Here is a 15,598-nt window from a genome sequence, read left to right as displayed (position 1 = left end):
GAAGGCAGATAAAAATCTAAGTCTTCTTTCAGGTAGACACACCAAACATTTATCGTCAGGCCCTTTGAAGGTGATATAGGGGTGCTTGCCTCAGGAATCCTGTGCCTATTGTCTGGGCTGGACACTGGAGCTGGTGACTTAAAGGAGCCTGTGGTGGGGCTGCTGTCTCGCCACTGTCTCACTTCATCAGGGCTCAGAGGGCTGGGCACAGCAAGCCTCAGACCTTGCTCTGCCTCGTCTAGGAAGAGATCAAAAGCTCTGCAGGATGAAGAGTGGCATGGCTGGCCAGAAGCTTAAACACAACTTCCGAATGCTTCTGGTGTGAGTGGTCAGGGGAAATGGCCTTTTAATACATTACCAATGAAATGTATTGAGGCCTACCTGTGAATCCTTACCTTTCCATTGCACTTAACTCAAACTCAAATGAATGTCTGGGTTGACACTGTGTGAATAAGCCAATCATTCACACATTATAACACAGAAACTGAAAGATCACTCCCTAGAGAGAATTCACACTGCTCAGGTGGAAGTGAACAAGAGACTGTGTGTCTGGCAGAGAAGAGCAGAGTTAGACCTGGTCTGAGACCAGATTCCTTTGGATAAAGCTGCCATTCAGTGACGTAGACAAGGCAGCACAGCTGTGCTGTCTGCACCCCACTTGTCTGCACAGCTGCTAGTCCGGATCCTGGAGAAAAAGGGAAAACTCAAACCTAAACAACCCTAAGAATACACTCTCAAACTAGATCCAGGCAAGAGGACATTCTTCAAAGTCAGTATGATATACAGGTCATATGTCTTCTTCTGTAGTTCCAGTTCATTGTAATCCAGATGATTTATCAAGAGTCAAAAATGATTTGTTAGAGTGTCTAGTGTTTGAGACTACAGTATACTCCTGATATAACCCCATTCAGGACTTTGTATACCATGGTGCCCTTTTGGGGCCCAAAAGCAATATAGGAGAAGAGGTTATAAGTATGGAGACCATTCACTGCTTGAAACAGGAATTCTTTTAATTCCTTACATAGCATCTGTTTACGTATAAAGTCCCACCCTTCAATAAGAGGGCCAATCAACTTGCTGATATGCTGCAAGCGGAAGAGGATCAACGATTTAACCCTAGTCAGGAAAGCTCCCCTCGATATGGAGATCTGCGCAAGTGCAGTAATAAGAACAAGCTGAAAATCATGTTTTTGCGCACTATTGATGCAAACTCTACAAACTACTCATCAGGTTTTTATCAGATTTTACCAGCGAATTAGAATGTTTTTGAAACATTGAGTTTCCAGTATTTCGGTCACTCTATAATCAAAAATATAGGTGCCTGATTTTGTAAGACTTTAAATAACAGCCTGGAGGCGTTGCCTATATAGTTTTTGCATACAGTCTAGGTTTGGGCAGTATAATGATAATACTGTATACCGCGGTATTTAAAAATGTTAACTGCATCTCAAAATGAGGGCGGTATTTATGATGTGTGTGTGCTGTGTCAAATTTTTGTTCTGTGTCTTTAAGAATATGGCCAAACATTTTTGTGCATTTAAGTGAGTCACAGGGAGGGGGCGCTGTGGGAGCTTACTGACTGATTTGACAGTCTGAAAACAGGTGAAGAAAAACAAGCCAAGGGTTTCCTGTCATCCACACACCTCCCCACACCCCCACAATTCATAGCATGCAATTTGTTCAGTTTCTTATCAAAGCTTCCAGTGTGTTTGCGCGTGGCTTTCTGCTATGTCCAGTGATCCGTGATTAATCAAGGTGAGCTGTGTGTTGTCTCTGAGTTTCCCCGCGCCTGTGTGTACACGAGGTCAGAGCATGTGCAGCCCATGCTTGTAAACAAGGTTTTGAATCAATGTGCACTGGATTTGTGAACCGATTCACTCAATGAATCAACTCTATACTCAACCCATCGTGTAAGTTCCTCAAAGCGTCGAAACACCATACAGAGCACATAATTTTTACAACACTGAACGATGACTTAGGGCGGCACGGTGGCGCAGCAGGTAGTGTCGCAGTTACACAGATCCAGGGGCCTGGAGGTTGTGGGTTCGATTCCCACTCCGGGTGACTGTCTGTGAAGAGTTGGTGTGTTCTCCCCGTGTCCATGTGGGTTTCCTCCGCGTGCTCCGGTTTCCTCCCACAGTCCAAAAACACACGTTGGTAGGTGGATTGGCGACTCAAAAAGTGTCCGTAAGTGTAAGCATGAGTGTGTGAGTGAATGTGTGTGTGTCTGTGTTGCCCTGTGAATGACTGGCGCACCCTCCAGGGTGTATTCCCGCCTTGCGCCCAATGATTCCAGGCAGGCTCTGGACCCACCGCGCCCCTGAACTGGATAAGCAGTTACAGATAATGGATGAATGAATGAATGAACGAACGATGACTTGGTTCATATCTTGAGCTTTGATTCCCGATGGGAGTGCGCGTGGTGGGCGGTTACAAGGTTGTTGCCGTGTTGTCCCCCAACAAATTACAACTGAATTACAATTACAAACAGTGGGCGCCCATTCCTAACACAGTCAAACACTTCATTTGCATTGACTCAAGCACAGCTATTTACCAGCTAGACCAGACTATTGAAAAACTGACACTTTACATGCTCATTGACATGGTCTTTTGCAACTGTTTAATACCATCAAAATAGCAGAACTACATCAGCTCTGAAAAACTATGAGTCTGAATAAACTCCCCCTATTTCCATTCCACACCCATGTAAAGAAATTACAGTTGCTACATTTATCTACGGTGAGTTATTTCACACCAAACAACGCTGAATGACTTTGTTTATATCAACAACTGAATCATGCAGTGATTTGCAATGAAAAAAATAAATAAACAACTTCAAGTTGCATTGCCCCCTGCTGGACATTTGGATTATTTTAAACCTGATTCTGATAAAGTCCAATGGAAGTGGATTACTTCAGTTTAAGATTAGCCTTCCCGTTAGGCATAGACAGATTGTCGGTAAGCTCCAAACAGCCCAGACATCATGTCTTTACCAGAGGACACCATCAGCGCATTCACGTTGCCTTGTCTTATTTACAGTGTCACCATGACTATGCTAGATAAGAATCCAGTCAGCTTACACATCATAATATGTTCCATTGCTGTACACTGTTATTTACAAGACAGAGGATCAGTGACTCATTTGATCCTTCTCATGTAAAGACATCAAGCTTTACTTAATCCACAACGCTGCTGGAGGCAGTGGCAGTATTACAGAACAACAACAAAGATTATCCTCATATATGACGGCACTGTTTTGACCTCTCTGGTAACAAACTTCTTGTATGAAATGCGTGTCAGCGATAACAAAGAGGCACTATGTCTGGTATGGAATGTTAATTCACCATTTATTATCACTTGTTAGCCATGAGGTCTGTTGCAAATATATAACCTTATGATCACAATTATTTCTGATAATTCTGGCTTTGACTTGGGTTGATATTAAGAGTTAATGCAAACAGAAGTAAATACTTAATAAAGTAAGAGAAGAAAATTACTCTAACAAGTCATGGACCTTACAAAAACCACGCTGAAAATAATGCTAAAACACCTTTAGAGAGCAGCAGGGAGCAATCTTCCTTTACTCCCTGCTGAACAAGAGCGATGTAACTCCAAATATTACACAGTGCAGTTTCTGCAGTGCTGAGTCTGGAGCAGCAATGATAGAGGCTCTATTCTCACTATTACAGATCAGTGAAGCATCACCATGAGTTAGTGTTCCTTTAATCATCAGAAATTTCATAATCATCATACAGGCTGCATTAAACTCAAGTGTTTGGGTTACAGGTTTAGCTATGCATCAGAGAACTCACAAAGCTGCTCCCACCATAACGCCAAAGGCCAATTCAACACAACATATAATAACCCAGACATTTGAATCACTGTTCTAAAATGTCAAACCACTGCCCATTGTCAAGAGTGTGAGAAAGCGGGCCAAGAGAGCTGGGGCTATAGCACAGAAGGTGGCCTGATGAGGAACAGCCGTCCGATTGTATCCCCTTCAGCCCGGGTCAGGAGCTGCTTGGGGAGGCAGGAAGTCCAACGTAAAGCATCTTTGTGGTCCGGTCATGGCATCATATCCCAGGACTAGGGAGGCAGATACCAGAAAATGCTCCACAGTGACGGGAGACATCTTCCTCCCAAGCAATCATTACCAGAACCTTTTAGTGAAGTCCTATTAATGGCCTCATTTCATCCATGAGTGCCTAAGCACTGGAGGAAGAGACCATTTTGCTCTCATTTTCTCCCTCTGCCATGGTTTGAATAAAGCGCTTGCCATTTGTTAATTCCAAAATAGCACAAATCTGGCAAATCTGGGCTTCCATTGTTGGCCCTTCGATGTTTAGCAATTAAAAAAGCATTAATTAATGCTGAAGTGTGTTGAGTTTATACTGTAAAGGTGTATGTCCTGGATCAGGTGACTAATTCATGCACTACCTACATTCGCATCTTCTGTGGGTCATCAGCCTTCATGAAATCAGCATCACAATTTGTGCCATAACTTAATTATGAATGCCTGCTGTTCATACACTGTCTAATATCCACATTGTAAGGGACAATAATTTGTATGGATGACAGGATCACCCTCAACCTGTGGATGAAAAATAGCCCTCTCAGGCAAAGTGAGCAAGGTGACCCCTCTTCATCATAGGACTGCTATCTAGGGGTCGGTGTGTTTTGACGGTCCAGTCAATAATCCCAAAACAGACGGCCATGGTCCGTCTGGGGGGGTGAGAAAAGGAGGGAGCTGAGGGGGCCCATTTAATACAAGGTGAACAGAAGGAAAAACAAGGGCTTGTTAAAAGCCTACGGAGGGCTTGGCGTAAGGGAACGAGCACAGCGGGTGAAACGGGAAGGAGGGGAAGAAGGGTGGTATGGGGAAGAAGAGAGGGAGGAGTGATGGGAATGAGAGAGGAGGAAAACAAAGTAGGTGAAGGAAGATGCTGGGGGGGATGGATGGAGTGGACAGGGGGGAAAGGAGGAGGGTTGTGTGGATTAGAAACTGGGAGTGAAGTCTATCCCCTCAGGAGAATTCCGTTTTCTCATCTAGAACCAGCATGAAGTTCAATCCAAACTTCAAAAGATTAAGGGCATGTTGGAAAAAGATGTATGGCTAAATGTTTTATGCCCTAAAAGAATAGTAGTAACAATACATTGCAACATAATATAGTGCAGTCGCAATTCTATGACAGCAAAGGGCATCTTAGGAGAAGGAAAACAGTTCAAGGATAAGCGTGGCTGCCTTAAAGGGTCATATTCTTCCCCTTTATTTTCTTCCTGAGGTCCACTTTGTCCTCTAGGATAAAAGAGGATGTTTCTCTTACACAGTAAATTCACCAGTGTTAAATCAACACTATTAGTGTAATATTAACACTGTTAGTGTAATAATTTAACACTCTCAGTGATAAGTAAACACTAATAGTGTTGATTTAACACTGGTGCATTTACTGTGTACTCAATTTTGAAGACTAATATATTCATATCATCTCTGTTCTAATTGGCTGCCCTCATTCAATGAGCAGTTCTGGACTGAAACACACCTTTATCTCCAGGATGAATGGGCAGAGCTTAATGTGGCTGGCTATATGTACATATGACTTTATTTGTGACATCACAAACCCAACAAATGCAAAAATGTTGCTGCAGGTGAATTTCTACATATGATGCGTATGAACTAGGGACTGAAAAGGTTTAGAGGGAAAAACACTCCACCTTTCAATTGTATCACTGTCTCTAACATAACAGAGATTTTATCAAGGCCAACATACACACAAAATACACCTGTCTGGAGACACCTGGCATGTTACTGTGGGCGATGCAAACCTGTTCAGTAGCACACAACCTAACTATATAGTGTCCATGAGGTAGAAAACATAGTAAAAATACCATGGAGATGTACAGCACTAAACTGAATGCAGTGAAGATGATAAGTGAGTGAGATGGTAACTTACTCCATCACTTAAAATACACTGGTTCTACCACACAATAATCTCCTCAAGTTGACACTGGCTTTGAATCCCCCAGCTTCATACGCCAGCTTTCAAGATAGTCCAATTTGTCATCTTTAATATTCACAGCATTCAAAATTTCAGATTTATATTCAAATTTTCAGGTTTTTGCTTCCCCAGTTTGTATTCTTGATATTTAAATGTTGAAAATGTTCACATCTGTCTGTTTCATAATGGAATTTACAAATTTATATTTTATATACTTTATATTTGAATTGAATTTTCAAATATGAACACTTCTCATCAGTCCGCTTCGGACTGGAATTTTGAGAATTTTTTTTTTCTTCAACTTTATTCGAATTCTGAGAATATTCCATTTTTCATAATATTAGAACTTTTGGTGTTTCCCATTTTGTTTCACATTCGAATTGTCACAGTATTCGAATCAGTGAGCCGTTATTCTAATTTTACATTATTATTCGAATTGTTCTGACCTTCACGTAAACTGTAAGTGCGCCGTTAGAAATGGCTCTGGGAGCAGGAAAAGCTGTGAATAAAGAGGGAACGTCGGTCTGAAACGCTCCTAATTAGGAAAATAGACTTCGGTTAACAGAAACCCCTCATGGTGTGCGGCACTCTGACAGACACCGTGAGTTATTAAACCACCTTTTATTACTTTTCAGTCAAAATACGTCAGAAAATGTAGTTTTAGCCTTCATGGTTAAGCCCAACACACGTGAGGCAAAGAAGCATCCGCGCGAGTCAGCCTCGCTCACTGAACACCAAACCAAACAAAACAAGTGGAAGCAGACGGACTGACTGAGGCTGACTTTGGTTTTTAAATTAAACCCTCACCGGGGACATTTTTGTTGAGTCCTGAGGTAAATATATAAGCAAAACGATGCCAGAAGATGCCTTTGAAGCAAGAGGAGTGAAGGAGTCAGCAGGTATCACTCACTCCCTCACGGCAGAAAAGTTTCTCACAGAACAAAAAGACCACAGCTCGAAAAAAAGACCAAGGTCGCCTACCTTCCCAAGCGAGGAGACAAAGAGAAAGAGCGAGGAGTGAAACCGAACATTTCTGAGCCATTGTTTTTGTTTTCCGTCACGTATCCAGGTCCTGAAAACGAAGCGCTCTCTTTCCACTTCAGGAGACAACTGGGCAGAGTTGGCTGAAGTGAGAGAGAGAGAGAGAGAGAGAGAGAGAAAGGGGTGGGGGTGTGGAGGAGAGAGAGAGAGAGAGAGAAAGGGGTGGGGGTGTGGAGGAGAGAGAGAGAGAGAGTTGCACTGGGTGCTTTTCGTGGCCCACACCAAAATTCCACACACTGATATATATTTAAAATAAAAGTAAAATACACTTTAGACATAGATACTATGTAAATATGATGCAGGACTTGTATTTTAGAAATGTATTACTTAAGAACTGATATGTTACACACATAATTGTAGTTGATACAGAAAATAAATATACTGAACAGCACATTTTCAGATATTATTTACAAACTTGGAAAAATGGACTTTTGTACTACTATTAAACTTAAGGAGCTTGAAAGTACCTAGGTAATTTACTTCTTTTTCAAAACAGTTAAGACTTTTAAACTGTAGTTCATTCATTAATTCCTTGTCTGTATTCACTTATCCAGTTGAGGGTTGCGGTGGGTCTGAAGCCTACCCGAAAAAGAAGATACTGAGAGCTTGTACTTTTCTCAGAGGTGTTGTGTTGTTGGTTCTGTAAATAAATGCCTGAGTTCACAGGTTGTTAACAACCTCTGCTGGTTTTCACCACCCCACTGTCCCCACTGCTAACAGCTGTGTGTGTGTGTGTGTGTGTTGAGGGGCTAGTCCGTCACTCCAGCTGTCCACTCAGGCCTCACACCATACATCACCCTGTTCCTCCAGCCCAACACTGAGACGTATTGTATTACCGCCAAAAAGGAGGGAAACTCTGGACCTCAGGTCTATTCACTTTAAAGCAACAGTTCTTCCAAATAAAATCTTTTTAATACAGTTACACCATTTTCTCTAGACATGCCTGGTGTCTGAAATTTATCTCAAGTTTCTCACTGTAGCTATGGCGCTAATGTAGCTAGCAGGTAATGGAAGCATGCACTGTGCCTATTAGCGTTGTACTGCATGGCGCTGTTGCCTCACTCATGTGTTTCCGATCCTGGACAAAAATGGACAAAAGCACATAGCATAGCTAAACGCAGCAGTGTAAACTTAATGTTTTGACAGATTTTTCCGTAGCCTCTTTCTCCAAACTCTGTCTTCCACCAGCAGAATGATAATTTTTAGTTGATAGTCAAAATATATATTTATGCCACAATATAGTATATTGTAAATCAGATTAACTTAATGCTGACCTTCGAGCACAAAAATTGACTTGACTTCTGGTTTAAGAAATGATATACAGTATATCCCCATCTAAATATATTTATTCAATGTTTCTTCATAATAAGGGACCTTCAAATGAAAAATCATTATTTGTGATGTATTGGTTCATTCATTTATTCATTCATGCATTCATTCATACACTCACTAGTTTGTTCATTCATTCTTTCATTTATTCATCTGGGTGTTTCAGGGCCATGGGGTGTATCACTTCATTCGTTCATCTTCTACACTCTAAAAAAATGATTGAAGGGTTCTTTGCATCATGAAGGTGTTCAGATTAATGAAGAATGTGCTATAAATGGTTATATACATATCATCTTTTAGAAAAGGGCTCTGTATGGTACAAAAACCAGTTCTTAAATTGCTTGATGAATCCTTTTTGGTGCCATATAGAATTTATAGAACCACAGTAATCATGCAAAAGGTTCTCCAAGCATTCAGGTTTCTATATAGGAACATTTTCTTTAATAAAGAACCCTTGTAGAACCATAATTTTTAAATGTGTATGACTACTTCATTTCGAACAGTGTAACGGTATAATTTCACTTGGTGATTAATGTTCTGTAAATACTTCATCCTGTACGGTGTTATGGGCTTCATTTATTCATTAATTAATTCTTTCATTCATTAACCTCTAACTACTTGATGCTATAGGGTTAAAAGTGTGTTTAAGTAAATGTTTGAAGAAGTTTGTGTGTGTGTGTGTGTGTGTGTGTGTGTGTGTGTGTGTGTGTGTGTGTGTGTGTGTGTGTGTTTACCAGATGAACCCACCACACTTAGCAGCAGCAGCAGCAAGTGCACTCGAGGTTGCTCTCCTCATCCATCTCACTGTCAACACTTCAGAAGTGTTTGCCCACCTGTTGTTAAAGCGGACCCTTGCTGACAAACCGCTGAGGAAATTACAGGCAAGAACCTGACCACTGCTTCTGAAACCAGGTCAGAATTAGAGAGGGGCTTCACAAGTGCAGCTTTAAGACCCCTGAGCACTGAGAGGCAGCTGAGGGGAATCATATCCCACTGGACAGGAAATAAAAGAAGCCAGGCTTTGAAGTCCACACAGACCCCGAGCCGTCTCCGTCTGCCCTCTGCCCTCGCTCTGATTGGAAGAGTAATAAAAGTCCGTCCTGACATTTCTTTTTCCATCTCAATTCAATCTTTCTTATCCCCTTCTGGTTATTTGCTCTGTGTCTTATTCCCTGTCTTTGCTCACTTTTTCTTTTCCCATCACACAACCATTCTTTTATTTAACCCTTGCATGTCCCTCATGGGATATTTAAAGCGAAGTCCACTACATTATTTTATCATCTGTATTATTCCTCATTCACAGTGTACTGAATCCTGCAGCGTGATCCTTACAGGTGCCCTGACATTTGAGTTTGTATGATTTGACTTGAATGAAATTAGTTTTGTAGGTTCAGTCTTGGCTTATACATTCTCACAGTTCCACACAGCGAATTCACCTAGCATTGTGTGTGTGTTTGGACTGTGGGAGGGAACCAGAGCACCTGGAGGAAACCCCCACAGACACTGGGAGAACACACCAGACTCCTCAAAAACACTGACTGAAGGAGAGGAACCTGGAGGAGTGTGGTTTCTTTTGTCTTTATATTTACACTTGTATATTATATCAAACCTTATGGACTTGTCCTTTCAGACCCATAGTGTTGAGGTGAAAGGTGAACAGAAACAGCTGGCAAAAGTGGAACTCGATTTTAACCCTTCTCTGGAAGAGGAATTCTGTTTATCTGATGGCGATGTTGTTGGTGGTCCAGGTTGTTCACGGTTCCTGACTCCAATGTTCTCTATATCTTTCAATCAGCCAGACCCAGTTTTGGAATCTCCTGATTTTTTGCTTTCTTTTTTCCATTTTGACGTGCAAGTGAATGTCTCTTCATCTCCACATTCTCCAAAATGTGTCCCTGACAAACGAACAGCTTCTAAGTAATGGCCTGATTTTGGCATATTATAGTATGTCATATATAATCCAGGCTAATTACATAACCTGGTAATACATTATGTAACTAGAATTCAATAAGACTGCAATTAAAGCTAATAAGAACATGAGACTAAAGGCTAATAGCTGAGCTGTAAAGTTTGAGGTTAAGGGGTTAATCGCTATCTGTGTGGCACTGCCTGTATCTTATTTGTCCATCTGTAAGGCATCTCATAGGAGTGTGAGAGAAAGACAAACAGTGGAGAAAGGGTTGATAGGGGTTGAAGACAATGACGATTTACGAGGTACCATTAACAAACACATCAGTGGGTCTAGGGGAAGGCAGGTGGTCTACAGACTAACCACACATAAGAGTAACTATAGGTTTTGAAAGTTGAAAATGGTCATTCAGTATGTTGTCTTGGGCGGCACGGTGGCGCAGCAGGTAGTGTCGCAGTCACACAGCTCCAGGGGCCTGGAGGTTGTGGGTTCGATTCCAGCTCCGGGTGACTGTCTGTGAGGAGTTGGTGTGTTCTCCCCGTGTCCGCGTGGGTTTCCTCCGGGTGCTCCGGTTTCCTCCCACAGTCCAAAAAAAAAAAAAACACACGTTGCAGGTGGATTGGCAACTCGAAAGTGTCCGTAGGTGTGAGTGTGTGAGTGAATGTGTGTGTTGCCCTGTGAAGGACTGGCGTCCCCTCCAGGGTGTATTCCCGCCTTGCGCCCGATGATTCCAGGTAGGCTATGGACCCCCCGCGACCCTAAATTGGATAAGCGGTTACAGATAATGGATGGATGGATGGAGTATGTTGTCTTTGTTCAGATTGTTCTCTTAGAGTAATTTTTGGATTGATTGAATTAATTGGATTGCCAGTGTGTGCTTTTTGTGAGCCTCGTGAACCTCATGTGTGTCCCAAACAACACAATTCCTGCTGGCTGATGCTCTGAATATTACGGTCATATTATGGCATGAATTTCGAGAGGGATCAGAGATAGCCAGGTTCATGCTGTCTGGTCTTATTGTCTAATCCTTTGAAATGATCATTTCTGCATTGACCTAGAGGAAGGGTTTAATCAACTCGGAATCTTTGAATCTCTGGAGGAAAGATCTTTGCATTCAATGACAAATTGACTGAAACTGTATGAGAGCCCTCTCCAGGGTGTGTTCCAGCCTTGCGCCCAGTGATTCCAGGTAGGCTCTGGACCCACCACGACCCTGAACTGGTAAGCGGTTACAAGCATGTTAATCTCATCTTGCTGGTGACATATCCTCTTTTCTCTTTTGCCACCTGTGATACCTGTAATCTCCCAATTAGAATACACATCTGGGGACAACTTGCTTGAGGCCTTTATTCAGTTTGTGATTTGTCTTTAAAAACATTTGTACAGTCAGTACGGTCAGTAAAGTAAATGATCTGAGGACATAGACTCCTTTTCTGTAAGGTGCAAGACTGTAAAACCCCTGTCCTATCATTTTACTCAGACCAAACAAAGTGATTGGATGACTCACATGCCCTTACCAAGCCATGTTTAACCTGGTGTTGTCTACAGATGTTCATTTCCCCCTGTGAGAGACATGGAATTTAAGTTTTTAGTGGCCATTTCCTATCATTATCTAAAAGAAGCACCATGCTGTCTTTGTTTGTTGATGCACTGCAATAAAGCAGTGTTAATGTTAATGTTCAGACATTAAAACACAATTAATTTGCAATTACAAGGCACTGAATTGTGTTCAGTCTTATGCCCAAGGATTCAGAGTATGCTCCAGACTCTGATGCAGATGAAGTCACTATAGAAAGTGAATGAATGGGTTGGTTCATGAATTATTTAATTACTATTTAATTCTTATTTAATTATTTAATAACAATGTTTAGTTTATAGCACTGTAAATGCTGTCTTATGGCATTAAAAAACCCAGTTTTAATGGGTTAAATATCCCCCCTTTTGTTTCCTTCTGTGTCTCTCTCTCTCTCTACTCACTTCCAACAAACAATACAAGAAAGAAAGGCAGTGGAACAGGGCTGAGAAAGGCATGTTCAAAAGAAGCGAGGATCGAAGTAAGCCATATCTGCCAGCTTTATCTGGCGTTCAGATCTGAACCTAGCCACACTCAGCTGGAAAAGCTTCAGTGGTTGAGTAAGACCCCCCACAGAACGAGCTCACAGTAATGTTACCACAAATGTGTGTGTTGGCGTGTGTGTTATGTTCTTTTTGCAAATCCTTCCTCCTTGCCCACCGGCACCTGCAATCCCCACCTGCACTTGGTCACCTTACACCTTCGCTGTAGGCAAACATTCTGCACTACTATTCTTACACTCATGACACATAGTCAAAAAAATGCTGTTTCTCCCCCACAGTGGTTCTTTTTCCAGTTTCTACCTGGGTCTTATGACATTTTGTATTGACCTGTATGCCAGAAAACACCTTAACACAAGCGGAAGTGTAAAACATAGAATAGAGAACATGGTCTGGCAAAAACACCAAAAAATCCTGTAACTACTCTTGGATAGATTTAATCTCAGCAACCACATTATTTCCTTGGGCGTCACCATAAGCAAAAGGCGAGGCCTGGACAAAACAGCATTATAGTAGTGCGCATCCAGTATGATTGTCTGACGACACTAAACGTGCGATCAGCCCCTGATTGAGGGGTAATGTGATTAGACTGGATATTCTCCACCTCGTGGCCTACAGCGAAGCAAAAAAGTCCTCCTGCCAGCTCTGGTTTCACAGACTGGGGAGCAATGTGTGTCACAACAGGAGTGTCAGACTCACCAAAGCCAAATGTTAAGCTGAAATATGAGAGTTCAACCAAAGCAGAACAATGTGGATGGCCATCAGCACCCCCTCCCCTTCTCGGTACTTCCCTGAAAGTATTTCTCCAAGGGGTTTTCTGAGGAAACCCATGACTGTCTCCATGAGCCGGTTGGGCTGAGTCGTTGCTGAGTTCTTGCAAGTTTGCTTTTAGGACATGTTAAAAAATAGATCTAAGAGTCTAGCAATGAGATATGTACAGTCCTAGCCAATAGTGTTATTTTATTCACACAATAAAATATTTTATTTATTTAGCTCCCAGTCTAAACCACCATCAAGTTATGCATTTTTCAGCACCAGGAATCAAGCAGAAAATGTATTGGCTGGAAAATTACACAGGAACGTCAACAAATACAAATGGTACCTGCTTCTTCCTGTTTATTAAAGGCATGCTGTGCCATTGTTATAAATTCTGTCTAAGGTTGGTCTGCTTCTCTTTCTAAAAGCAATCTCTTGGCATGGGCTTCCTCTGGGTGATCCAGTTTCCCTCCACTATCCAAAAAACACATGTTGGTAGATGGACTGGCTATATGAAATTGTTCAATTGTTGAGTGAGAGTGTAAATGACTGGATGAGTAAAATTGTCCATAACTGAGTATGTGAGTGACTGGGTGAGGGTATGAAACTGTCTGCCGGTGTGAGTGTGTGAGTGATAGAAGGAGTGTTTGATGCCCTGACATTAACCCAATGATTCTGAGTAGTATCCAAACCCACAGTAACCCTGATCCAGATGAAGCTTTTACGAAACATGACTGAACAACGAATGAATATATGAACAAACAAATGATTGAACGAATAACAAACGTATGAATGAATGAACAAACAATAGAATGAATGAATGAATGAAGATGACCTTGTCTGGACCAGTGTTTGGACTATAAATAAAATAAAAATGCGGTAGTTGTATACCAATTAAAAGTTATTCCTAGAAGTGTACATCTAAGCTGAGACCCATTTAGCAACAATTATTTTTGAGAACATAGCCTGGTTTAATTTTAAACCATTGGTCCCTCATTGGTCCTCACACATGGCAGCACTGCTCCTTCTCAATTGTGATTTTCCAAGAGAGAGAGGAGAATGACCTTGGCATGTGTGAGCCCATTCTATGCAGAAAGATACAGCACCTGGAGAAGGAACACGACTGTAGGACTGGCTAGTAAACAAGTAGTCATAAAAACAAGCCATAAAAAAAAGAAAGAAAAGATATTTTGCTGCAGCTGTTGATGGTATTCTTGGCACCTATAGGCCATGTTAAGATTGGAATTCCCTCTAACCCTGGCATTGTTTTTCAGCTTTTGTCTTGAGGATTCCTTACTGACAGCGTCAGGGCCATTATCTCTTCTGACTGGTCAGGGCCACAACAGTAGAAGAGTGGGATTGTTTGCTCTTGAGGTGAAAGGTGGGCCTTGGGGGTTGGAAAGGGAGTGGATAAAACATCAAGTTCTTTCAGCAACAAGACTCTTGCCCAAGGCGCTCAGATGTCTGCGATGACCTCTTATATCAGGTGTTGTCTTAGCAACCGGAGGAGTGCCAATGATTAGCTAATGAATCACTCTACAGCCCCACTCCGGAAACTATGTCATCTGATTGGCTGCTTCAAAGAATAGTGGAATAGTGCTGATGATTGACTGGACCCATGGCCTGGATGAGGCGGGCTTTGGCTGAATTTGGACAAAGAGGGTGGGACACACGGGGACCCAGGTGGCCACTTGTGCAGCAATATGGAGCATTAAACCTGGATCATGGCACCTTTTAATCTTCATTGGGCCGAGGGAGAGTTTAAATTCACTTCCCTGAGATTTCAATGCTCCTCCCATTCAATGGACTCTTGATGTCTCCAAGCAGTCTCTTGTTGAGGTGGAATCGGATGCTCAAGGATGTCTGAGATGGATCTAAATTGCCTTTTTATGCTAAGCTGTCCAACAAAAGAAGGGATACGCTTAATTACTTACTTGTCATGCTGATGTCATTGTGTATTGTTCAAGAAGTGCTGGATTGACTTAGATCACCATTCAGTTGTCAAATGGGAGAACCACCCCCATGCTTGCAGTAGATCTAATTGGGGCTGTATTAAAGAATATAGTCACTATGGAAGACTGGGACCTTGTCTATTTTAGACGGGGAAATTGCTCAAAAAAGGAGCACATTTTAGACCATAAATGATTTAATTTTCAGTGGAACTCATGATCAAAAAGATTTTGTCCCAAGTAAATTAGCAGTATTACTATTTGTCCATTCATCATGTCATTTTAACACAGTGTGAAGGACAGTTTCAATTTGTGTCAGAAGACCTTTTTGTAAATGTGAGTTTAAAGCAAGGTACCATGAGGCATTCACCAGTGTCCTGCAGTTTTCCACTGCGTCAACACATCATTGGACAAATAAGGTTTGCCCACTGGCCTCAGGTCAGCCTTCAGGCTTCTCTGAGGAGAGCCTAGAGACATGGCCTTCAATCTTCCCACGAGCGGAGGGCTTCCAGCTCAGCTGAGTCCTCCCTGGAGTGTGCGCTACA

At 42.0% G+C, this 15,598-nt stretch overlaps 1 protein-coding gene across 4 annotated transcripts in view; it reads right to left on the bottom strand.

Moving 5' to 3' along the window:
* The window catches only part of mcama (melanoma cell adhesion molecule a), a 48,373-nt gene extending 41,253 nt beyond the window's left edge, over positions 1-7,120 (bottom strand). For all 4 annotated transcript variants that reach the window (XM_066659614.1, XM_066659612.1, XM_066659615.1 and 1 more), the window contains exon 1: positions 6,978-7,120. In XM_066659614.1, coding sequence (XP_066515711.1) covers positions 6,978-7,038 — 61 coding nt within the window. In that variant the 5' untranslated portion in view covers positions 7,039-7,120. The remainder of the gene's footprint in view (positions 1-6,977) is intronic.
* Positions 7,121-15,598: the final 8,478 nt, after the last annotated feature.

The sequence above is a fragment of the Hoplias malabaricus genome, chromosome 2, assembly GCF_029633855.1.
Source record: "Hoplias malabaricus isolate fHopMal1 chromosome 2, fHopMal1.hap1, whole genome shotgun sequence".
NCBI lineage: Eukaryota > Metazoa > Chordata > Actinopteri > Characiformes > Erythrinidae > Hoplias > Hoplias malabaricus.
Note: the sequence above shows the minus strand (reverse complement) of the source record. Positions and strands in the feature narration are given on the sequence as shown.